Genomic DNA, 23,799 nt, shown 5'->3' with positions numbered 1-23,799 from the left:
AGGATTCAACTTCAACAGTAGTGAAGGGAAGAAGAAACAGATCATGTGTCCTGCTGCCATGGCTTTTGTACTCAGGAATTGATTGATGATCACAAGACATGCTCTCCAAAACCAGTTCTAATCATCAGCACAGCAGCCAGTACCGGACACAGCATGTAGTTTCAGATTTCTGGATCAAAGGTTCAAACTGAATGACAGCATGTTCAGTAATCAAATTAACCCTGCCATGAAGCCAATTACCTTAAAATTATTTACTCAAATTTCTCTACAAATTTCATTTACATTTGATATAGATAATCCTGTATGTTGTTGAATAGAAAGATTTTTGTTACAAGGGTATTCAAATATTTGATTTTCCGTACCATCTGAATCAGCTCCTCCAATATTGTTGAGAAAGTGAAGGCACGACAGTCGCCAAAGAGGCAACAAGCGAGGTGCAGGAATCAATAAACATCTTCAATTGTGTAAATTACATTGCAACTAGATAATGTTCAAGTGAGGAGGTTGATAAATTCAATAGCAGTAGCTACAGCCCCAGCTGTGATAGTATCCTTGATAATCTTGTCCGTTCCATTGTTGCTGGCTGCTGAAATGAGGAACCCTGTTATCGCACCACCAAGCATTGCATTCTTCTGCAAGAGCAAGAACATGTTAATGCAAAGCCTATGATTCAACCAACAAAGTAGAGAGATCTGCTCTGTTATAATTTAATCTTCTGGTTCACTGGAACAGGAACTACACAAATTTATAGCTGAGGGTCTGTTATTTACTATTCCTACTGCCATTACCATTTTTACACCTGTTTCAGTCATGTGAAATTTCAAAATTTTCCATTGCATAGATTACTGATTCATACCCTCCGGTTACCTTATACAAATAACAATGATAGATCATGCTCATTTTGTTTGATCAGATATATAGCAATAACAGATTGGTACCGTAAGTTTATAACAGTGTATAATTTCAATCATACTAGATGTACTCCCCGTGCATAACTATCTCTTCTAACTGTTAATAAAATTATATTAATACAACACATCCAAATGAGAAACAATTGAGAAGTCTACCAAGGAAGAAATAAATAATTAACTCAACAAATGTTGAAACACATTCTAGCATAGGCAGTCATAGATTACCCAGGTTCTTGTACCACTGATCCTTTCGATATTATGCTCCACTCCTACATACACACTGGTCACAGTTCCTGTATTGAAGTGTGTGGCGCACAAACATAACAAAGTAAACACCAGTTTTATACCAAATAGGAAATATGGTGCAAATATGCAGCAATAAATTTCATTGACTTTGAGAACTTAAAAGTTAAGATTACCCCAATATACTCCTTCTTTACACATCCTCTTTAGCTGCAATTGTAGCAAAAGGTCAGTGAAAATAGAACAAGCCTTTTATGTTCATTGTTTTTTAGGGTAAGAATAAATAAAACAAACCATTCATAGCTGATTTATGATGGAACCTCCATAAACCGTCATTTTTATACAACACAAATGCATTTGAGGGTTAGGTCCATAACCAGGAAATACATTTTAGGTATCAAGATAGTGCTTACAGTACAAAACTAGTTATTTGTTATTTGGCATGCATAATTTCATGTCATTTATTGAGTTCAGATTATTAATCAGGTTAAACAAGGATTCAGTTTCATCATCTCATGAGCATGAAGCAGAGACTCTATGTTGCCTCTAAGTTTTCCAGTCTGAGTGTTACTGATAACTAAGCTTGTAATACAATCTCAAAAGAACATGAGAACAAATAAGGAAAATCCCGACTCAGTCATTCAAGCAATACAAATTTTAGAAAGCCAACATTTTAAAAGAAGACCTTATTTCATACATGCGAGTTGTTTTATCAACGTAAATGGCATTCATCCAGAGTAAGTGGTCATAGCATAGGCTACATTCTGTATTGGTTCCATATTTACTAAAGTAACAAGGACTTATCTGTCAAAGAGATCCAGCTTGTGTAATTATGTATGAAGTGATAATTAAAAATTTTAGCTGGAGATAAAAATGCCTTAGAATCACTTTCTTTTTTGGCTAATTGAGAAAATAGTCAGTGAGACATAGACTTACCTAACATGGAAAGGCTTTGAATCCCATTCTTCATCAAACAAAAATCCAGTAAAACACTCAATTTACTCATGGGAATATACATTACACAGGTATTAAAGAAAAGATGGAAGCTAATGCAGAGTATCTGGAACCTATTGAAGACCAAGATACAACAACATTATTGTTTAACCACAAAATGAAGAAGAAACAAGACATTAGAGGCCTGATTTTAGTTGAACAATGTACAAATATTTTAAGCAGGACATGTAAGTCTTTTTCTTTTGTTTTACTTTTCACAAAATGTTGTTAGAATAAGAAACAGAATTACATTGACATACTCGAATAATTTCACTAAAAAATATTTAATTTTGACAAGCTCTAATTGACTTCACACTGGTGAAAGAACCACACGATAGACATTACATTAAGCATGGACCTAATATTTGACAAATTAACAAAGCAATCCAGTTTGTACTTACAGCAACCTCAAATTTTCTTTTGCTGATGCTTCCTGAAAAAATATAACCACGCAAGTCACATTTGTGAAATTAATAACTCAGATCGTATAATTTGATCAAAGATACTTTTAGGTTTGCTTTGAGAGGGAATAAGGTTTAAAATAGGTAAAAGAAGATCATAGCATGACCTTTTGTCAATGCAACAAACAAGCAGAAATTTCATGAGCAAATAAATTAACAAAGAACTTTGCATGTTAATTATGAAGATAGAAATGTATGGATGTCGAGATTGCATATGAACTGGTCAATAGCATCAAATGGACTCATCCACCAAACTAGTGCTGGAGTTTTCCATAATGGGCCAGTGACTAGTGACTTATGATATTCATGGTATCCAGGTATTATATACCAAGACAACTAGAGGATTTTCAAACTTTTGTTGAAAAAGACCGACTCCAACGATAACTTGCACAACTTGCAAATTAACGTGTACAAGTGGCACTGAGGACTACGTGCTTATCGAGTCTCCAACATGTGAAACATTTCCATGATGATCAATTATGCTGGATTTGCTGCAGATCACCAGTGGTTTGTTGCAAAAGCATAGTCAGTCTCTCCAACTCAAATTGGATAGCAGAAATAATCACATCACTATGAATGACTCATCATCGTAAAAGCATCATCTATTTATTAGAGACGAAAAAACATAAGTGTGTGCATTCAGGATCTTAGAGGCATAAAGTACGCTAATTACGTTTCTTGAGAGTGAAAAGAAATCACTTTTTGATTCTAATTGTTAGACCTTGTTCCAACAAAACATTCAACAGCATAGAAACCGCCACAAATGCTAGCCAAGTTAATTCTTTGATTCCTAACCAAGCTATCATCTTCTACTCACAAAACGATCAAGAATCAGCGTCAGTAATCCTCTAATTGCATTTGACATCGATGTCCATATCAGCGATCAAAACAGAGACCAACTTACCTGCACCAATCCAATCAATACCAATACTTGAGAAAGAGCAGTAAAATCAGTAAAAGGGCAAAAGAAAGCACAAATCAGGATTAAGCGGCCGCAGAGCAACCTTTCCGCACGCATTGATACGCTTCCTCCGCAGCAACCCTGGAAGCAGCGACCTGCGTCAGCGGCAAAAGATCAAACACGTTTGATGGAGGAAATAGGGATCAAAGGGGAAAGAAGGGGACGGGCGAGATAACGCAATTAGTTACAGTTCCGATCTTGAGGAAGCCATCGACGGTGCGGTTGAGAAAAGGATTGCCCATGTCGACGGTGACATAGACCTCGGGCGCAGTGATGGAGCCGGAGAAGGTGCTCCTCGGCATCTCTCGCCCGCTTGGTTGCTCACCTGCTGCTTTACCTCCTCGGAGCCCTCTACCACCTATCTATCTATCAACAAGATACGGAGCACAAGAGAAGAGACCGAGAGAACGTGACGAGGAAACCAATTCCGGCGCTTGCATCAAGTTCGTCCCTTGCTGGGCTGCTTTGCTTGCGACGCCCGTTTCCATCTCCTCCGCATCAAGTCGGTGGTTTGTGGGAAGGGCTAATTACATATTAGCCCCTATAATTAATTATTTTTTTAAATTTATATTATTTTTTATATTTAGAAAAGTAAAATATTTATCTTTATTTATCCTCACAATTTTATTAATAAAAATATCATATGTGATCAATGGTAAATGGAAACGAGATAAACTCAACACATACTTGGTAAACTCTTGATATTTTTACCGATAAAATCATGTAAGGAAAAATATAATTAAATAATTTATTTTTATAAATATAGATATCTCAATATAACTTTTAAAAATATAGAGATCGAAATACTAAAGATAACTAATTATAAGGATAATTAGCTAACATACTAAAAAGTTTACATTCTATCGGCCCTAATATTAATTTGGACTATATGAGTTTGTATGATAAATTTGGACTAATTTAAATTTATTACTAATAGACTCCTAAAAAAATCTTTATAAATAAGTATAATTTCGATAAAAGAAGAGATAAAAAAAGATGTTATAGTCTGAAAAATAAAACTACTACCATTAATAATAAGATATAGATAGAGAAAGACCTAAAAGATTTATGTCTCCTACTTCAAATAATTAAGACTTTACTATCTTAATTTTATTATTATTATTATACTGATAGTCCTTTATCGACCTAATTATTTAAAAGATGTTGGAGCTTATGTTAGTAATAATAGATATGACAATTGGGGAGAAAATTAAGTAAACTTTGCCAAGCAAGATGGCAGCAGCACTATCACACACATGCATGCCTCTTCCTGGTCACACATTCACTGCATGCAGAGAAATCATATGAAGCTTAGCTTAAAGATGGACAATCACTTCGTAAGATATAAAGCTCTAGAAAGTGAAGTGTCTGCCATCTAAAACTCCACAGCTTCCCATATCAGGCATCAGAATCCCATAACAAAGTTGAAAGTTCATTTCAGCTGATTGGGATTATGTCAGTATTTCTAGTGAAAGAGACCAGTCTGTTGTATGAGTCTCTTGATCATAACAAATGTAATTATTAGGCATCGGAGTCCCTTAACAATGTTAAAAATTCATTTCAGCTACCTCCTGTGATTATGTCACTATTACAAGTGAGAGGACAATATGTTGTATGAGTCTCTTGATCATAACCAAGTACAAAAAACTGTGAATCATGGATTAGATTTCTGTCCACCCATTTTAAACAAAATATTTGCATGAATAAACATGAGCCAAGCTCAAAAAAATTGAGTAGATTGCTCTATGTTACAGGTAAGTGTATGTAATTAGCCCAAAACATGTGCCTTTCATTGGTTATTTGCAAAAACTAACCAACTGAAAGAATTGACTCTAAAAATTGGAACTTCAATGTGTGTCTGCCTCCAAATAACGGCGTCATATTCTCAGTATTGCTGGGTGCGAAACTCTTTTCCACCTTATTTGATTCTGGAATGAAAAAGGAAGTGCTATACACCTCAATCAGCAGCTACGCAGGGAGAGCCTCCATCTCTCTGATTTGATTGTCCGTTTCTTGTCATTAGTAGCAGGCTTTAGCAACCTTTCTGATTCAATTTCCAACTCAAGCGAGGCTTTCAGCCTTTGTAGATGTCCGACACACTGTCTATGATCAGAACTACAATTTTGTTGGTGCTTCTTATCCACATTGTGTTTCCTCTCATACTTGGAACACCACTTTGCTTGTAAATAAGCCAGTGATCTCCATGGAGGCAGCGGCATTGAATTCTGCTTGAGGGAAAATTTTGCAGCATCGACCATGACCTGCAAGATCTGTTTAAGTCTGGGAAAGGAGCCAACAAAGACTACCGGTAGGGAACTCAATATAGCATCATAAGATTCAACTGCCCTTGCTATTTCAAAGTGGCTGCGAAAGTCAATGTCGATGATCAAATGCTTGGAATCCCCACCATCACTAACAACCACATCGATATATTCATGATCTCCTGTCATAACAAACAAAAGGGGCGAAAAGAGCGCAAAATTAGTTTTGACAGCTTCAAGGACCTGCATGAAGATTATCTGAGACAAAAAGCAAGGCAATTATATGTACCTCCAGGAACCTTGTCAAAGCCTTGCCATCTGGATGAGCATACAGCAGCATCGTAACCAGAGAGTTTCAGGAGCTTCACCAATGACTGCCTTATACAACTAGCATTACATTGCTCTTCCTTGACAAGATAAAGGTCCACTTCATCAATAGAAAAGAGAAGGGAACCGACAATGGATTGCAAATCATTCTCATATTGAGTCACAGCACGTTTATATAACTACATAGCAAACGACATAAGTTTATTAGTGCTTTTACAAGGTGAGAATCACATGTTAGCTGTGCTCTATCTCACATAAGGTTAAAGGCAAATCTCAAATGGAACTATGTTCACCATAGTTTTTGAAACAAATCAGAAGAAAAGGAGTAGATGTGTTGAATGAACAACAAATCAGAAGAAAAAGAGTAGATGAACAACAAGAGTGACAAGGAAAATTTTATAGAACGAATACCAAGCCAATAAGTAGATAGCAATGCAATTAATATACTCAGGTCCCAGATCATCAAAAATAACATCATTGAAACTCCGAGGGTCACTGCAAGTACTTGCTAACCGCTATCGAATACATAAACTATACTGATGATGGATTTTAAGAAAAATTAAACATTAACAACTTGTTCTACCTCATTGGGAGTTGCACTATTATTCTTAGATCCCTACCTCTCAGACAAGCATATACAGCTAAAAAGCCAAAAAAACTACAATAGAGAACTTCAAATAGACTTAAACCAGTCATTTACCATATCTCGTTCGTAACAATAGAAACATTGGTATGGGCAAACCTATGAACAAAGCCTCCTCCGACATACATGCAAGAACATATGAATGATGAGAATTTTATGTGCTTGATCTTGAGGCTTCTGTGGTCTAAGGCAAACTGAGAAGCTTCTTCACGTGGGATGAGTGAATTGATATACAAAAGACTCTTAAATATGAATGAGAATTGAGAAGTATAACTACTGCATGGAGAGCAACCTTTTCATCCCTTCTAAATAGAAGACCAATCAATTGAAGATAATACCTTCAATTGTTTACGGATCAGATAAGACACATTGCGAACACTGCATAAGCCTAATATCAATCAATCAATCAACAGGGCAACTAATTCAAGTTCGACAATCATGACTGATGCATAAACTCACTCAATTCATCAGAAAGAGTTAATGCACATAAGACATTCAATTGGGCAAGTACTAAAGTTTCTATCTTTAAGCTCAGGTATACCATCAACAGAAAGACTTAAATCTCCGCCAGCGGAAGTGTTCTTATATCAGCCAAGATCCAGCAAGTTTTCCCTTTTATCATGAGAGGACTGAAAGCTAAAAGAATGAGATAATTACTCGAAAGGCAAGTGGTATACATCTAAAGGTAAAAAGAAGAGGAAGAAGAGGAGGAAGAAGAAGAAATCAGGATAATTAAAGAATTTGACGACTAACCAAAACTTTCTCAGCAAGGTGAGCAAGTTCTGAGAACCGAGAGTCGCTGTCGCTGCTATAACGTGACTCGGCGCTGCCGCTTCCGTTCTCCAAGAAATCACATACCATCACTGCCAAATCGTGCTCGCTTTCGTGACTGAACCCACCACTCTGGCCTATGACATCCCTCCCCTCCCCACCATTGAGCCTAGCCCACATGTCACCTGTGGCAGTGCAGATCCGGCAGTCGTCCTCTCCGCCGACGGGCCGCCGATCCAACGCCCGGGGGCACTGCTTTGCCGGCCACCGCCGAGCCAGCGCCGGCGCGGACGGGGTCTCCCCTACCCAAACCCCAACTTCCGGAGCTAGGAGCATGGCAAACGGCGCCCGACCCCTTCTTCGATCCAATCAGGCAAACTTTTGACCTAAAAACCCAGTTTTTTTCAGAAGCAACAAACCTGAGTCCAATTCGTCCGCAATAAAATCCAATTTCCCGATTCCGACAAAAGTTTTCAAGTAAAAGAGAAAAAATTTTAGGAATCGGGCTGGTTTAAATCATGGAATTGTATTTTTGGGATCCAAATGGGGTTTTTGGCGGAAGAAGGCCGTGACAACCCAAAAGGACGAGAGAGACGGTGGAAGGCATCGGAAACGACGGCTTTAAATAGACGAGGAGTAGGCCATGGAAGGACTAAATTGGCCCTTCGAGAGCCTTTTGATGTGTCTGTTAAACGGCCGCGGGCCCAAAGCCCTTTTGGCGAGCTGACAGGTACGCGATACGGGAAATCGAGGCCGTCTGTTCGTCATCAGACGGTACGTCTCGATCTCCCACGGGGTTGTAGGTTGCTATGTCGGATGTTCCTGCAACGGCCTGGGCAGGAAACACGTACCGACTCACCATGTCGAGATGGCCCCCATTCCTAAACCGGCAAGATGGTTGCGGGGACCCACTTCGTTGAAAAACGTGTTTCCTGCATCAAGTAGAACAGCTTGTTCATCAAATTGCAACCTGTGGTGGCGGAAGCCGGAGGACACTTCTATTTTTGGATCAGTTGACCGTTGTGGGTTGTCACTGTTACAACTGTGTCCCTAATTTATAGTAGCCAAATAGGGAATGAATTAAAGATATGACGTCACCATTACAACTATATCTCTAATTTATAATGGTCAAATTAGGCATGAATTAAGGATTAGGTGTTACAGAATATTATTCTTAATTATTGACAGATAAATTGAGGATGTGATAGCCGCATTTGTGTTTCTTGGACCCCATTTAACATCCTTCAAAGGATAATTAGTAGTATCATAATTTATTTTTATGATTTTTGAAAATTATAAGTTTAATTTCACTTGTTTTCTATTAAAATTGATTTCCCTGACAATAAAAGGATATTATTATATTTGGATACTCAGGATAGTCTGTAATGCTGCAATGATATATTCCCAATATTGTAATATCAACAACATGAAGCACAATAATCAAACTTGCATAGCATTTGGCATTCAAGAAATGTTACAACTCCAGATACTATTAAAATCGTGTTACTAAGACGATCTCCAGAATCATATCTTCTTGATGAAGCAGTTGAAGATGTCCCTATTGTCACAGAATGTCCAACACAACATTTAATATGATTAGATACATGAAGCTTTACCATGAATGATGCAAGATCTAAAAACTGATTACCATCAGACAAATTATTATGTTGTTAGATAATTTACAAAACAATCTAAAGAAATTAGTTTGATATTTGCACATTGGAAGAATTGCTCCTTGGTCAACGAATGTGTGTCCTTCCCAGGGACCAAACTCCAGTATCACGCACGGGAGCCTACAAGGAAGAATCACGATTAATCCAGAGAATTCATATAATGTTAGTAACTAGATGTTAGATGTTACTGGTGAGAATAATGCAATTCTTACTGGTGTTTTCATCGAGGGGAAAACATTCCAAAACCTCAGTGTTTCGTCACCTGCTCCGGTCACTATAGTCTGCAGAAAGGTAGAGCAAAATGAGTTGCATGTAGCAATTGGTCATTATAAGTTGAACTATCACCAGGGAGGTAATGTCCCCGGCCATTTGTTTAACTTGCCATCAGATGGCAAAAACACGTAGATGTTTTTCATAACAAATTCAAAGGACCAATAAACGGGTGAGGAGACAAAATGTGCTTGAACATTCTTTACCTGTCCATCAGGCGACATTGCAAGGTACAGTACGCGAAGTGTATGGCCTGTTAGAGTTGCTACCTGTATTGTGATGTTTCAGTCAATTAAGCAATGCAAGAAAAGTTGGAAGCTAAGTAATAATCAAAAGCTTCACCACAATTCTAGTCTATAAAAAAACAACTTAAAATGAAAAAAAAAACCAGGAGAATAAGAACACAAATGTGTACAATTCACTAATCATGACAATTTGTTGTCAAATCTCACTTATATGCCATGATATGAAAAATGAATGTGGACTGATGAAATGACATTTCTTTAGGTAAAAGATGGAGATAAAAACCATTTGATATATGAACAAAAATGGAAATTTAATGAAACTACGTAAAGGATGCCCACAAGTGAAGAGGAGAGATGCTAGAGTTTTCAAAACTCAAAAGATATCATTTGTGTGTCACATATATACAATATCCTTAAAGAAATAACAAGCCAAACCATCTGGTTTAAAAGATTCAGCTTCAGTTGAGACAGGATATGAGATTTATAGCCTTGCTGTTTCTGGCTTCTTTATATTGCAATTTTACTATATTAAAAGTACAATTCTTTTCCTTGCCCTAGAAGAATTTTCATAGACTCTCAACATAAAATTTTTGTATATATTTGGATAAGGACTTATTCCTCAAATATTCCAAACTTATATTACTGACTAATGTAAATGGCTTTGTCGAATGATGCAGAGTTATTATTTATTGTTCCCAAGAAGTCTACCTTGCAATTTTACTATATTAAAAGTACAATTCTTTTCCTTGCCCTAGAAGAATTTTCATAGACTCTCAACATAAAATTTTTGTATATATTTGGATAAGGACTTATTCCTCAAATATTCCAAACTTCTATTACTGACTAATGTAAATGGCTTTGTCGAATGATGCAGAGTTATTATTTATTGTTACCAAGAAGTCTACCTTGCAATTTTACTATATTAAAAGTACAATTCTTTTCCTTGCCCTAGAAGAATTTTCATAGACTCTCAACATAAAATTTTTGTATATATTTGGATAAGGACTTATTCCTCAAATATTCCAAACTTATAATACTGACTAATGTAAATGGCTTTGTCGAATGATGCAGAGTTATTATTTATTGTTACCAAGAAGTCTACCTTGCTAAGAGACGGATACTTCCACACCATGATTTGGTTCTGGGAATAACCATGAGTACTAACTAGTTCATTGACATTTTTACTCCATGCTAGATTGCAGACCTGCAGAAACCAAACCATATAAGCCAGTAATTACACTGGTAACTTTTCATAGCAAAAGATAGATTTTGAACATACTTGACTGCCTGTATCGACACAGTTAAGCATGTTTCCATTACAAGTGTTCCAGAAGCGGATGCACCGGTCAGCTGTTCCTCCTCCTGATGCAACAAGGCTATGCTGGTGTGGTGACCAAGTAATGGCTTTAACTGCAGCTGTATGCTCTGTCAGTTTCAAAAGTGGACTTTGAGAGCGCTGGTTCCAAATTAAGAGCTGTTTCATAAGGAAATCAAAGGACCATTGCATTAGACTAAGCAGCTATACATGAATTATTCATGCTTATCATGGGGCCAATTTAACACGGATGAATGAATTATACACTGACCTGATTGTCATTTCCACCAGAAGCTAGTTCACGGTCATCATGAGACCATTTTAATCCACAAACCTGATGCAAACATGATAAGTTTTTTAGAAGAAACTAGGCTAAGAGTTATATAAGCCTTCTACAGACAAGATGATTCATTTAAATGATCAAAGTTCAGAACTATGACTATCCTTAAGTAAATATCAGATGAGTTTATTATCAAATACCAAAGAAAAAAATATCTTTCTTCCTGCAACAAACTTCAAGTGGCATGTATTGAACATTTACCTCAGATCTGTGGCCTACAAGCTTGCAAACAAAGTCGCCTGGAACTCGAAGGTCATGGTGAAGTATGTTCTTGTCTCTACTCCCTGAAGATAAAATACATGAATTCCATGCCAACACTCCAGTTCTTGTTAGATGGCCACCCATGCTCCTAATCTTCTTACACCTTGTGCCATCCCATATCTGTTAAATATATTGTCATGAGTAAAATTGCTAGAACATGGTTGATTATGAAAAACTTCATTGTTCTCATGATATAAGACAAAATTTAAATAATTTTAGAGTTTGTATTGAACAAGATTTTCAACACCAACATAAGAATGCTAATATGGGGATCACCAGCACCATTTGGTTTTAGCTAAATGTTGTACTAAAGAAGATCTCGAGAGTCTCTCTCTCTCTCTCTCTCTCTCTCTCTCGAATATATATATATATGTATATATATATATATACATATATATACATATATATACATATATATATATAATTTCTGCAGGAAATTGATACACTGATGCCATGTGGTCACTGATTATGAGAAAGCAATCACAATCTGATTGAGATGGCTGCTCATGTGCAAGTAAGACAGAGGTATCCCCTCCTCAGTAACCAACATTACTTGTTCCATGGTGAACTCGATTCTTTTTAATGTAGAACTATTGTGGTATTCAAAGTGGTCAACTTTACTTGTTCAGTACCTGGTGACCTCTCATTTGTCTACTTAGCCTCAAACTTCTACCAACAAAGTCCAGTCACGTTTCAACATAAAACCAGTAAAGCCAAAGTGACCCACTATACTCAGAAATTGGAGATAACCAGTAGTACGAACATACCTGGACATCTCCCAGACTTGTTCCGATTGCTATATAAGAGCCTTCCCGGCTCCACTGGATTGCAGATACACCATCTCTATTTCCCAAGTCACACAGTTTCGTCACCTGAGATCATGAGAACAAGTTAGTATATTGTTGATGAGATTATCACTGGTTTAAACTGTGCAGATGAGGCATAGCCAGTCTCTCCATGAACCAAATCCACCAAAAGAAGGATCTTTTTTCTTTTTCGTTTTAATCGAGAGCTAGATCGATGGTGATTAAGACCTTGCTTGTGGTTGCAGACCAAAGATATACGCAGGTACCCAATCCTACAGCTAAAGCGTTCTGCGAAGACCAATCGACAAGATTCAGGTAGAAATCATCCTGAAGCGAAGGGGCATCCAAAACCTACAAGACATCGAATCACAGTATTAGCCCTCCCTGTTTTCTGAAATAGAACAAGTCGTATCTTTTCCCCCGTTCGCTGCTTATAACGAAACCTCACCTTGTGCGGCGTCTTAGGTATCTTCCGGGGCACTTTGGGGGGCGTGGAGACCTCCACGGCCGTGTCATGGGCTGCCATGGAGGTGACCGAGAACGGGGAACTCGGGGCGGAGTGATCCATCTTGAACCGGAAGAGGTTCTTGCTGGGGCTTATGGGCGATCCCTGGGCGCCCGGGGAGTAGGGGGCGGGGTCGTGTCCGAAGAGCTCGGCTCGTAGCAGCCGGGAGTAGGCGTCGTTGCCGCCCTCTTTTGCGGGGGACGGCTTCTCCGCCAGTGCGAAGTTCTGCAGCCGGGAGGAGGACCGGCAGGGGATGAAGCGGTCGCCGTAGGTGGTCTTGGATGGGGACGGCGTCTTGGGGATGGCCGGGAAGTGGGCGGCGGGGATGGAGTCGAGGCGGAGCGAGGACTCCATGCCGGCCGGGAGGTTCAATCGGCTCTTCCTCGACTCCATCGTTCGGATCGCTCTCTCTCTCTCTCTCTCTCTCTCTCTCTCTCTCTCTTCAAGCTTTCAGTTCTCTGCTTGAGCTTTGATGCCCTTCAGGAGATGGAACGAGAAAGCTGAAGGGTGAAGAGTTCATTCTAGGGTTACATTCCGGTCTTTTAAGCCTTGGCTGAGAAGATGCGGTCGTGCTGCAACGGTCATCCGAGGCGGATCCGAGCATCCATGGTAGGAAGACCAAGTAGCCGTTGGAAGCAGGGAGATCTCATGTGGCAACCAAGACAGGGTGCAGGTCCACCCTAACCCGAACCCAGCCGGGTCCCTCGTGCATTCTGCCAGAGCCCCACCTGCGAAGCGAATATGAATCCCGGAACCCTGTGCGCCCCGAAAACAGGCGAGCCGCGGGACCCGCTCCTCGTATCTTAATTAAAATATCGACGGCATCTGACAGGTCAGAAACACGGGCCTGACGTGGGCCCCGCGATCTTGTCACTGGAATCACCACATGGGTAGGGAAATGGAACGACGAGACGGGTAGGAAAACGTATTGGTCTCGAGGAGTCCATTCGTTAGTAAATACTGTATTATACCTTCTTTAGGTGTACGACACGGGCCACGACATTCTCCTTAATGCCTTGTTCATCCCTTTCCATAGCAACAGCGTCGAACTCTTCGCAGATTTTGCCCACACCATTAAATCTACAAATGCAATTTTGTATATGTTACAACATCATAAATACACGGCTAATAAACAGAAGCACTTGCCATTATACCTTCCTAAAGCATCAGCATCGAAAAATATTGCTCAGATTCTTTACCAATGGTTGGTTTCCTTGCACCCAATGGACCATCAGCAAGACTGTTTTTGTTCTCCTTCAACACCATGTGCACAATGAGGAGCATATTTAAGTCTTGCAGCAAAAGGAGAGACAGAGAGAGAGAGAGAGAGAGAGAGAGAGGAAGCAGCGATTCACCTTGCCCAATGCTCCACCTTTGGACGAAAGCAACAATGCAAGCGGTGCCACATCATTGGAACAGAGCACTAAATCTTCGATCTCTGTTTCTAGTTGTTCCAAGCTGTTCTTCCCTAGTGCTGGAAATAGTGTAATCACCATAACCCTCAAACTCATGAGCAACCTCCTCTGCTACTTTGTATCTTGAATCACGTTGAACTTCTTGTCCTCCTTGTTGTTTGTTGCTTGATCCTTCAACAATTTCAATGTCAAAAGAATTAAGGTTGAAATTATGAGAAGAGACAGAAAGCAAACCGGTTTTCCCATATGACAACTTCTCAGCTTCATCATCAAGGTCTAGTGTCATGGTGGCAATCATAACCTTCACTTATGCTGTGGCTGTCATTGTAAGATTCTTCACCTGGTTCTTCTGACTCATCTCTCATGTCTCTTCCACAATAGTGTGATCGGTGCTTCTAAATCGATCTCAAAACTTGCACTTAGACAATGACAATGCCAGGTTCTCATGATCATATTGTAGCTTCCCTTTCTTGTTCATCTCAACCCAATTAGTCAACATTTCCTTACTAGAATGAAAGTTTAAAGGTGGAAACAGAAAAGGTCAACCACCAAAATCAGTGAAACTCAGAAGAATTCAGCATATGAGAATCTTAAGATTGACTTTAATTATTTGCAGTACTCATGAATATACCAAACGCGAATCTTAGAACAGGATAAGCAATACTTCTGTTTTCTGGTTGCCATGCCCTGTGCTTTAGGCCATCTTTAGCCAAGGAATAAGTACTTGGATAGGCCCTTTTTTATAACAACTCCCATATGTAGTTAATCTCTAGGGTTTACTCTGGGAATAGGCTAATATCTGCCCAATCATCACAGCCAATTGAATAATCACTTAGAAATCCCTCAACATGTTACCCCATATGACTACTGAAATTATTCTTTTGATAATGAGAGAAAAACAGTATTTATACCAATTTGCCAATTGCTAACAACAACATCCACTTTTCCTATTACTTTCTCGTGAGCACATAGTATTTTTTTTTCATTTTATTTATAAGATAGCTAATCTTATTTTATTTATATACTTACACTGAATCAAACATAAGCCGATCCTCAGCCAAGCCGAATAGCTCAGTAGGTCAGGACATACTACAAGTTCTCAAAAAAGCTAAAGAGTTGAAATGAAATGAAACTTCTTCACAAGCTGACAAAAATCCTCATGAGCTAATTTAAAGAAAAAAGACACTCGCTGGACCCACATGGATTTGATGGACTAAAGACATAGGATATCGTAGAGAAAACGCTAATTAAATCATACAATTTAGTGAAATCTACAAGAGTCTTAGACATGTGTGATCAATTAAAAACAGGAGACATCATCCAACAATAACAACTTTAAAGAGTAAGCAGGCTGATGGTGGCAAAACATGTAACATACCACAACAATATATATATATATATATATATATATATATATATATATGTTCTGATTTCGTAATCCCAGGAAATGCACCTAGAAACCTTGGTAGGCATGTCAACGTTAAGTTATTCATGAAGAATAGCAATACTACAAGACATCATAAAAGTCCTCAACTTTCCAATGTGTTTTTTGTTGTGAAAGAACTCAACTGATGAAGAATGTTCACATTACTAAGAGTTGATAAGGTGAATGTTCTTAGTTCAGATTGGCTGAGTATGCTAACGTAGCTAACGTTGTAACAGATGGCACTGGTTTCTAAGCCAATTTATAACAGAGAGATTCGGACCATAAGTAAAGCTATGGACTTCTGTATAAAGGAGGTTTAGGATGTGATCAGAGGAAAGAAGCTGTAATTGGTGGCCCGAAGTATGCGTCTTAGAAAAGGATACCAGGACATGCCTGCAACTTGGATTGCTGACGCAAGGAAGGCTGATTAAGAGGGATGTTACAACATTCACAATCTCTCTTTTTCCTGAATGATTCAGAGAGTATTCGCACAATGCCTGGAAACAATGGTATGCACTGCACTATCATTATACGAGGAGGTGAGAGTTTGCTAACAGATATGAAGGTAAATGAATGGAGAAAAATGCGAGTGTAAGAACAGACAAAGATGCTGTCCAAACCAAAAATAATGACTTGCGGGACAGAACCCCAATGTTCTCCTAAAAATGCCTATAATATCTATGAAACCTAATCGCCCAGAATCTCAATTACTACTGAACGATTTGCACTTGAAGAACTTCTTAGATCACACAAAAGGTGAATCTTTTCAAAATGTGCAGCAAATCGATGCCCAAATCATCTCTCTCCCAGGCTAAGTTGACCAAAAAAATAACATTTCCTTCATAATTAAACTCTCTAATTTAATTCCGTAAGGAATATGTTGAAGCTAAACGTATTAAATCTGATGCAAGCAAAGCCATGGTTTATAATTCTCCGAAAAATATTTTATTTTCAATTTTTTTCCTGAAAAAGGAGAACCAGAACTAAAGAGTAGGAGGAGTGTTTCCTAGGGTATGAATTAAGAACACTATTACATGAATAATTGACCGGAAAAAGGGAATCTAAAGAGCACCTGTGATTCAGCGGGTGATCCGGTCGTTCATACATGGCTCGTAAAGGATCGGTAACTCCAAATTGGAGAGGAGGCGGAGGACGAGCGAAGGAGATACCTTCGCGACTCTCACTGCAGAGTTAGGAAGTCACTGACTAGGCAAACAAGAACGAAACATAAATCCATCGTGTTACCCCCGAAAGGATGCAAGGATCCCGTGGTGGGTCCCGCACCACGAATACAATTCTCAGGGGTCCCTGCGAAGGACCCACAGCAGATATCCAATCAAGTACTCGGTAGCACGCACGTGGGTGGGTCGGTCGGTATATGAGAGCAGCGCAAATGAGCCTCCGCAGATTATATCACCAATCTCTCTTCCTTCGAAGAAACAACATCGATGGAAAGGGCATCCGATCAAATTTGGAACAAGAAAATAAAAGAAAAAAAAAGCAGAAAAAAGAGAGGATATTTGTTCATCGGGCATCGGGTGAAAACTGATTTCCTAAACAGAACTGATGATACAAAGCATTGAGCCCCTGAAGCTTTGCAAGCATATAACGCCTTATGTCACAGATATCTAGTTGATTCTTTCCAACACATTGATACACGAATCGAGAAGATACAGATTAGAAATTGCTACGATGTTCGCCGACATCATCTATTTACAATGAAAGCATGTCTTTCACGAAAAGTTTGCTCCTTTGCGATCGAGATGTTCATCAATGGGAGTATTGTGCATTGGATTATCTTTTTCTGGTCAATCCAAACGTTTATGTATCGTCATCAAGCAATTGCATTGCCTCGACTTCGTGAACGCCACCTGAAAACTGAGCCTCCTTCATGTCTGCGAGAGAATGAAGGCTGCGATTCTGAGCTTGGCCTCGAGGAAAAAGATGAAGACGAGGAAGTGGACCGCGACAGCCTGAAGAATGAGAAGAAATTGCGAATGGCCCGACCAATTCCTCCACCCTCACTGCCTCTCGAGGTCCATGAGATCCTTCTCGGAGCTCCGTTGTTGCTGAATTCGCCATCCATCTCGGTGTAAACGGCCGGGAACTCTCGCTCCCCTGCTCTCCTGCTCCCTGCGAACCTCCCCACTGCGAAACCCCCACCTGGAAGCCTCCATATCGTCAGTCCCACCGTCTCCCCCTCGTTTCCAGAGCCAGCGGCCTGCTCATCCCCTGCCACAGCCCTCCCTCGCGCATCCGTCGGCACCTCATGGCGGCAAACAGGGCACGTGTTCCGGCGCGAAAGCCACGGCAAGATGCAATCTTGATGGTATATGTGCTTGCAGGGCATCTCACGGGCCTCGGTTCCGAGCTCGAACGGATCCATGCAGACAGCGCAATGGCAATCTCTCCCGATGTGGTCGTCGACGATCTCTATCGTAGGCATTGACTCGATGGCGGCCTTTGACGCCGGCGAATGCGCGCTTCCCATCCCACGACCGATGCCGTTGATCTCTATCTGGGCGAGCTGCTCGAGGAGGCGGTCGAAGCCCGAGCCCATCAGGAAATCCGAGATGCTTTCCGGCAACGGGCGGAGGCCGGATCCGGTTCCGTCGTCGTAGAAGAGCTCGAAGCTGGAGGTGGTGGCGGCGCGATCCGCGTCGCGGGGGCCGTCGGAAGGGCCGCGGAGGACGATAACCGGATTAAACGGGGACCGGTCGCCAGCGGACGCTCGGCGGTTGCGGCGGTACCTGAGCTCGGAGGGTTCCCGCGGGCGGGCGGCCACGTTGGACCCGTCGCTACCGAGGGCGTGCGCGGCGCCGTCGGAGGGGATTCGGCGGCGGCGGCGGGACTCGTTGGCAGGGGAGAGACGGGTAGGAGGTATTTCCACCTCCTCGAGGAACCCGCCGTCGCAGTCGGGACAGACGATGGCGTCCTGCGGCCACACCCGGACGAAACGGCTACACCGGTAGCACCAGTACGAGGACGCCGTCGCCATGGAAGAAGGCATCAAACCGAAGAAGAAGAGCAACAAAGATCCGAACTTTCCCTCAAAAACAAACGAACTTAGAAACAAAAACCCCGAAATTTACGATCTTTCGACCGAATCCCTCAACGAAACGAATCAAACGACTCAAATCCGATCACCATCTCAAAAGCCTAAAACTTTCCAAAAACAAGGTGCAAACCTACCTAACTCCTTTCTCCGAGGTAGGATTCCTTCGAGGAAGGAGGCGAAGCCACAAAACTGGGTGGAGCTGGAGCTGGAGGCGGGACTTGCGGAGGCCGAGTGCCAGGAATTAGGGGTTTTATTATTAGGTCGCCCGAGCACCAAAGGCGGAGCCGATGGCACATATATTTTGGCCCATTCACCGTGTAACGTGTCGAGCCCTCACTGGGTAGATAGATGACGCCGTCACTCGACCAACGTGGACTTACGCCCCTCGGTCAAAGGAACCAAGGGAGGGCGTAAACAAACCTCCACGGGGGTCCCACAACCAATAAAGAGCAGGTAGGCGAGAGGGTAAATGAAACGGGTGACAAGTGGCCACGTCTTCGTCCCCCCCCCCTCCCCCCCCAACCCTAATCCAAGAATAAGAAGCTTAAAATGAGTTTATGATGGCTTATTAGGACACAATTACTGTTCAATGGCATTATACTAACCCCAATAAAAAGCCACAGCCCAACAAAATCATGCCTTTAGCACAACCTTTGAGTCGATCTAATGCCAAATGATGGGTGAAGATCCAATTTTACTGTGGTGAAAGTGTTCCAACTTTGGGAGCATTGGATGCCCTATCAATGGTACGCTTCACTTTAGTGCCATCAGATCCGCAATTAGGTTGTGCCAACTAAGATAAATCATACATGGCTTTCTGCGAAAGCCCCCAACTTTGAGCTCTCTCAGCAACTTGTGAAGTGTGTTGTGGTAACTTTTTCTCTTTTTCCCCCCACTCCTTTTTTTCTCTTTCTCTCCCATTCTTTCTGATATGCCACTGCTTTGTCCTCTCCACAGAGTTCAGACAAAAGATGGTTGACTGCACATGAGCCCATGGCATCGAAATGTGCGCAGATGCTCTCTCATATTCCCATACATCTACTGAGTGCTGCACTTAATCAGGGATTATGTTTGCTTTAGGACCCATTTCTAAGAAGGATGAGTGTTCCATTCCAGTGGGAGGATCTTCTTTTGAAGTGTGTGAATGGCAGGAGGGGATGGAGATTGGCATGTGTAAAGTGTAGCATTACAGTGGCAAGCTTACTTTAGTCAGATTGGGATAACACATGCACAAGGTACTTTCAATGAGATATCAACTAAATGTTTCTCTGTCTTCTATGTGACTCCTGCAATTTGTGGTCCTAATGACCATGACACAAAGGTGGAATGCCAGCATAAAGTCATGGATGCTTCAAACACTGATGGGTAGTAGTGCTATCCAAAGGATGTCTGTCTAATGGTGAGAGAGTACCTTTTGGGCCATTGTTATCAAGCAGCAAATTGTCACCTCTTCATGAGTGCAAGAAGAATTTTGTTTTGGTGAGAAGAAAGACAAGATGATGGGGGCTTTCATTATTAGGAGCTTCCAATTGAAAACCTTTACTTTTCTTAGTGGTTCTGAGTTGTGATCCAATATTGGTTCCTACCTGCCTTGCCTTCAGTTGCTATTAGATTTTTTCATATGATAAATGGTTAAGATTAGATTCCGATATCTTATTATCAATAATTTAAATTTTTATTAACCATATTAACTTGTCGTATTGACATGATTCGATTTCATGATCTTATGAATTAAAATTTTTACTATGTAAGATAGCTCGACTTTAGTAAGTGAAAATGTGTCGAATAACATTTTGATTTCTTAATTTTTAATAAAAAGATCTGATATATCATCATCAAATCAATATTATAGTATAAAATTTATTAGGTAAGTTTCGGATTGTCAATTAGTAATTGAATTGAAGTTAAATGGTACCTTAGCAACAAGTACAAATGTTCCACTTGCCTTTTGCTTACAATTGTTTTGTTGTTAATGCATCAATAATAGTATTATGTACTTACTTGATTAGTATTATCATACAAGGAAGCAAGAAAACTAAAGAACATCACAGTTGGATCCCACAGCTCTCATGCAAAGATGGGCAGTGGGGAGTGGATAGACTGAAGAGGAAAAGGAACAAAGTGAGTATTCTTAAGTCTCCAAGAACAGTCATCCCATCCCTTTATGCACTGATTCAGCCTACAGAATTGAACACCAATTGGGGCTTTTGAGTGGAGTGGATTTTATCCTTAAAGGTAACCAGAAAACAAAAGTCTCACTCATCCCAAGAGAGATAATTACATCTCTCTCATTTTTGAGATCTTGACTTGCTATGATTTGGAAGAATGAAGTGGCAATGAGACTAATTGACAAAGAAGCATCATTTACTTAACTGTAGATCAGTGGACACAAAGCAGTGGCAGCTGAAGTTGCAATGGTTGAATAGAAAAGAAACAAATGATGCATTCCAGAAGAAACCATGGCATTGGAGATCTAAAAGCTGTAGTTAACCTGCAGCCATAGGGAACCTAATGATTAGGAAAGTTTGACTTGTAAGTTACCTTCATGTGTTCAGCAGCCATCATGTGTGATGTACCCGAAGATAAGAACCAATCATTCTATGAATTAGTTCTTTGCTTCCCAATGTCCTTGTTTTGGGTCATCTTTGGAAAGCAATGTGGAGGAAGAAATCTTTGAATTGGTTCCTTGTATCTTCTCCAGGTGGGCAGTTGGGAGATATTATTTGTAGACCACAGGAGAACAATAGTAGACCACAGTACTGAATGGAAAATTGATGATAACTTGTAAAAGTTGCCATTGCCAACCAAAACCATTAGAGAGAGAGAGAGAGAGAGAGAGAGAGATATGTGGTTCTCACATTTGATATCAGAGTTATTGAGTTCTCCCTTAGAGAAAAATGAATGTAGCTATTTATGGAGAATTTGCATTATGATACATCAATACCTCATGAATAATATTTTAGTATTATATAGTTGATGTCATAACATTATGTGGTCACTTTTCAACATCGCGATACCACAACAATTTTGATGGATCCAAATGAACATTATTATATTTCAAATTTGATACATTATGATATTGATCGTGAGAATAACAATATTGATTAAGTTTCGCAGAAACATACAATACTTCTCATCATTGATATTGATCGTGAGAATAACAATATTAATATATCACTATAAAAGGACTCTTTTGGTATGTTTTTAAAGACCCCTCTTAGTACAGCATAAAGTATAAGTCGAATCCTTCAAACTCAAAACTAACTTAGGTATCGGAGGAGCATTGTCGAAAATATCTTCCGACGTAATTTTGTAGGATTCAATACTATCGAAGTTTTTTTTCTTTTGCAAGGGTTAAATGGTGAATACGAGATTCAAGCTTAGGAATTTATGGTAAACTATCAAAATCTCTCCCAATTAAACTGATTGACACCTTCAAAAAATATATTAAATAAAATTTCAAACCCTCAACCTTTAGTAAGAGGGTGTAGTATATCACAATCATACCAATGTTTAAGGTATCAACATTATAATGCAAAAGAGAGATTTTGGTTAGTTCAAAATTAGTATCCAATTTGAACAATCAAATTCCGAATTAAGTTGATGGATTACATAGGGTTATAGTTTTGACTCTTCTTGATGAATCTAGAAAATGATCCCATGGAAACTAAAACTACGATGGGTCCTACTCAAAATATATTAGAACCATAGTTTTGACTTTGATTAAAGTTGCTCGTAAGAAACTACTCTCATTCATTGGATAAGACTTAGAGAAATCTGTTTGTTTAGTATGTTATTGGATGAGCAAGTAGAAAATTTGATATGAAATATGGAAATTTCAAGAAAAGTAGAATTACTTTTCCACCACAAATATGGAAATTATTCTAATTAAAATAATTTTGGATTGTATATGAAATGAAGAAAATAGACACTTTTATTACTGCTTAATCATTGCATTCAAAAGAGAGCAGTCTACAGAGGGAAAGGAATGCGTGGCCAAGTTCTTGATTTCCTTTGAGATTCGCACCCGCAGATGCAACTAGTGGACTCCCTTTGCATGCAGCAACGAACAGGAAGTGGGGGCAGGAGGAAGGAGATGATGTCTCCCAGCTTCTTGTGGTGGGGCTGGCACAGCTTTATCCCTGCAGAATCCAAGCACGTGGTTGCAGCGAAACAACAGAGGAGAGGTCTGCGCTTGTGGGAGCAAGCATCGCCGTCCCACAGGTCGAGCGACGACAGTGGTGGAAGCCAGTGCTCGATCGGTGTTCACTGCAGCAGCTCCGCAAAGCTGTCATGCTCTCGCTGCTACTACCTCTTCAAAGAGGTCTCCTTCCGATGTCTCCACGTATACATGTAGGAACAGATATAACCTGTCAGACTCGCGTTTGGATCGTGTCTTCTTGTATCAGCAGCGCTCGCACGGGTCACTGCGGCCAAGGAAGCTTCTTGCAGCCGTCGGTCGACTCGCCCGTCACCGGGCTGCGCCGCCCCGGGTAGCGATTCTTCAGCTGGCTGCCACGTGGTTGCTCGGTCCACGAAGCGTCTGACGTGAGGCTTTAAGATTCGTGACGGTGGCCGTCTACAGACTCGAGTCATCCACGAGGGAAAGGGCAAAAAAGAAATCGGAAGAGAACGCCATCGTACGCTTTAAGATTCACGAAGAAGGCGTTGAGTTTCTTGCTGGAAACGTGACCCACATGGAGGAGGATTGCCGTTGAAAAAGGCCATCGTAAGCGTCAAGTCGCAAAGGATGCGCTAATATTTGTGTCGGGATGATCACGTTTGTCGGAAGTTAATTGACTGAGAAGTCCAAAAGTTTACTAGAGAAGCTAGTTAGAACTTACCAAGAAGATCATTATGAAGTCTAAGAGTTTACCAAGAGTCCGTTGGAATATTACCGAGAGATCATTGAAA

General features: G+C 40.3%; 4 protein-coding genes across 10 annotated transcripts; all 4 read right to left on the bottom strand.

The window, feature by feature from the left end:
- Window positions 1–227: 227 nt before the first annotated feature.
- LOC135673251 (outer envelope pore protein 16, chloroplastic-like) lies at window positions 228–4,079 on the bottom strand. Its single transcript, XM_065182091.1, has 6 exons — window positions 3,758–4,079; window positions 3,613–3,664; window positions 2,549–2,580; window positions 1,331–1,364; window positions 1,137–1,204; window positions 228–632 (listed from the first exon to the last, which is right to left on the bottom strand). The coding sequence occupies exons 1-6, from the start codon at window positions 3,869–3,871 to the stop codon at window positions 492–494; spliced, it is 441 nt and encodes a 146-aa protein (XP_065038163.1). The 5' UTR covers window positions 3,872–4,079; the 3' UTR covers window positions 228–491.
- A 1,128-nt stretch (window positions 4,080–5,207) lies between these two features.
- On the bottom strand, window positions 5,208–8,180 carry LOC135673248 (uncharacterized). 4 transcript variants are annotated; one of them, XM_065182089.1, is made up of 4 exons: window positions 7,554–7,695; window positions 7,342–7,436; window positions 6,120–6,336; window positions 5,208–6,012 (listed from the first exon to the last, which is right to left on the bottom strand). In XM_065182089.1, the coding sequence occupies exons 2-4, from the start codon at window positions 7,342–7,344 to the stop codon at window positions 5,531–5,533; spliced, it is 702 nt and encodes a 233-aa protein (XP_065038161.1). In that variant the 5' UTR covers window positions 7,345–7,436; window positions 7,554–7,695; the 3' UTR covers window positions 5,208–5,530. The 4 variants fall into 4 exon arrangements, with proteins under 4 accessions (XP_065038161.1, XP_065038158.1, XP_065038159.1 ...); XM_065182086.1 differs by lacking the exon at window positions 7,342–7,436 and having other exon boundaries at window positions 7,554–8,180; XM_065182087.1 differs by lacking the exon at window positions 7,342–7,436 and having other exon boundaries at window positions 6,120–6,237; window positions 7,554–8,180.
- Window positions 8,181–9,043: 863 nt separating this feature from the next.
- Window positions 9,044–17,044, bottom strand: LOC103984150 (B-type cell cycle switch protein ccs52B). Of its 4 annotated transcripts, none has more exons than XM_065182084.1 (14): window positions 16,900–17,044; window positions 14,342–14,572; window positions 14,141–14,240; window positions 13,958–14,066; window positions 12,930–13,833; window positions 12,710–12,832; window positions 12,443–12,547; window positions 11,616–11,795; window positions 11,346–11,408; window positions 11,039–11,233; window positions 10,862–10,963; window positions 9,721–9,783; window positions 9,457–9,525; window positions 9,044–9,364 (listed from the first exon to the last, which is right to left on the bottom strand). In XM_065182084.1, exons 5-14 carry the CDS (start codon window positions 13,377–13,379, stop codon window positions 9,311–9,313), a joined length of 1,404 nt encoding a protein of 467 aa, XP_065038156.1. In that variant the 5' UTR covers window positions 13,380–13,833; window positions 13,958–14,066; window positions 14,141–14,240; window positions 14,342–14,572; window positions 16,900–17,044; the 3' UTR covers window positions 9,044–9,310. The 4 variants fall into 4 exon arrangements, with proteins under 4 accessions (XP_065038156.1, XP_065038154.1, XP_065038155.1 ...); XM_065182082.1 differs by having other exon boundaries at window positions 14,342–14,907; window positions 16,900–17,039; XM_065182083.1 differs by having other exon boundaries at window positions 14,636–17,018.
- A 317-nt stretch (window positions 17,045–17,361) lies between these two features.
- Window positions 17,362–19,168, bottom strand: LOC135673247 (E3 ubiquitin-protein ligase RDUF2-like). The gene has a single exon (XM_065182085.1). It carries the CDS (start codon window positions 18,835–18,837, stop codon window positions 17,662–17,664), a length of 1,176 nt encoding a protein of 391 aa, XP_065038157.1. The 5' UTR covers window positions 18,838–19,168; the 3' UTR covers window positions 17,362–17,661.
- Window positions 19,169–23,799: the final 4,631 nt, after the last annotated feature.

Source organism: Musa acuminata, chromosome BXJ1-5 (assembly GCF_036884655.1).
Source record: "Musa acuminata AAA Group cultivar baxijiao chromosome BXJ1-5, Cavendish_Baxijiao_AAA, whole genome shotgun sequence".
Taxonomy (NCBI): Eukaryota; Viridiplantae; Streptophyta; class Magnoliopsida; order Zingiberales; family Musaceae; genus Musa; species Musa acuminata.
Note: the sequence above shows the minus strand (reverse complement) of the source record. Positions and strands in the feature narration are given on the sequence as shown.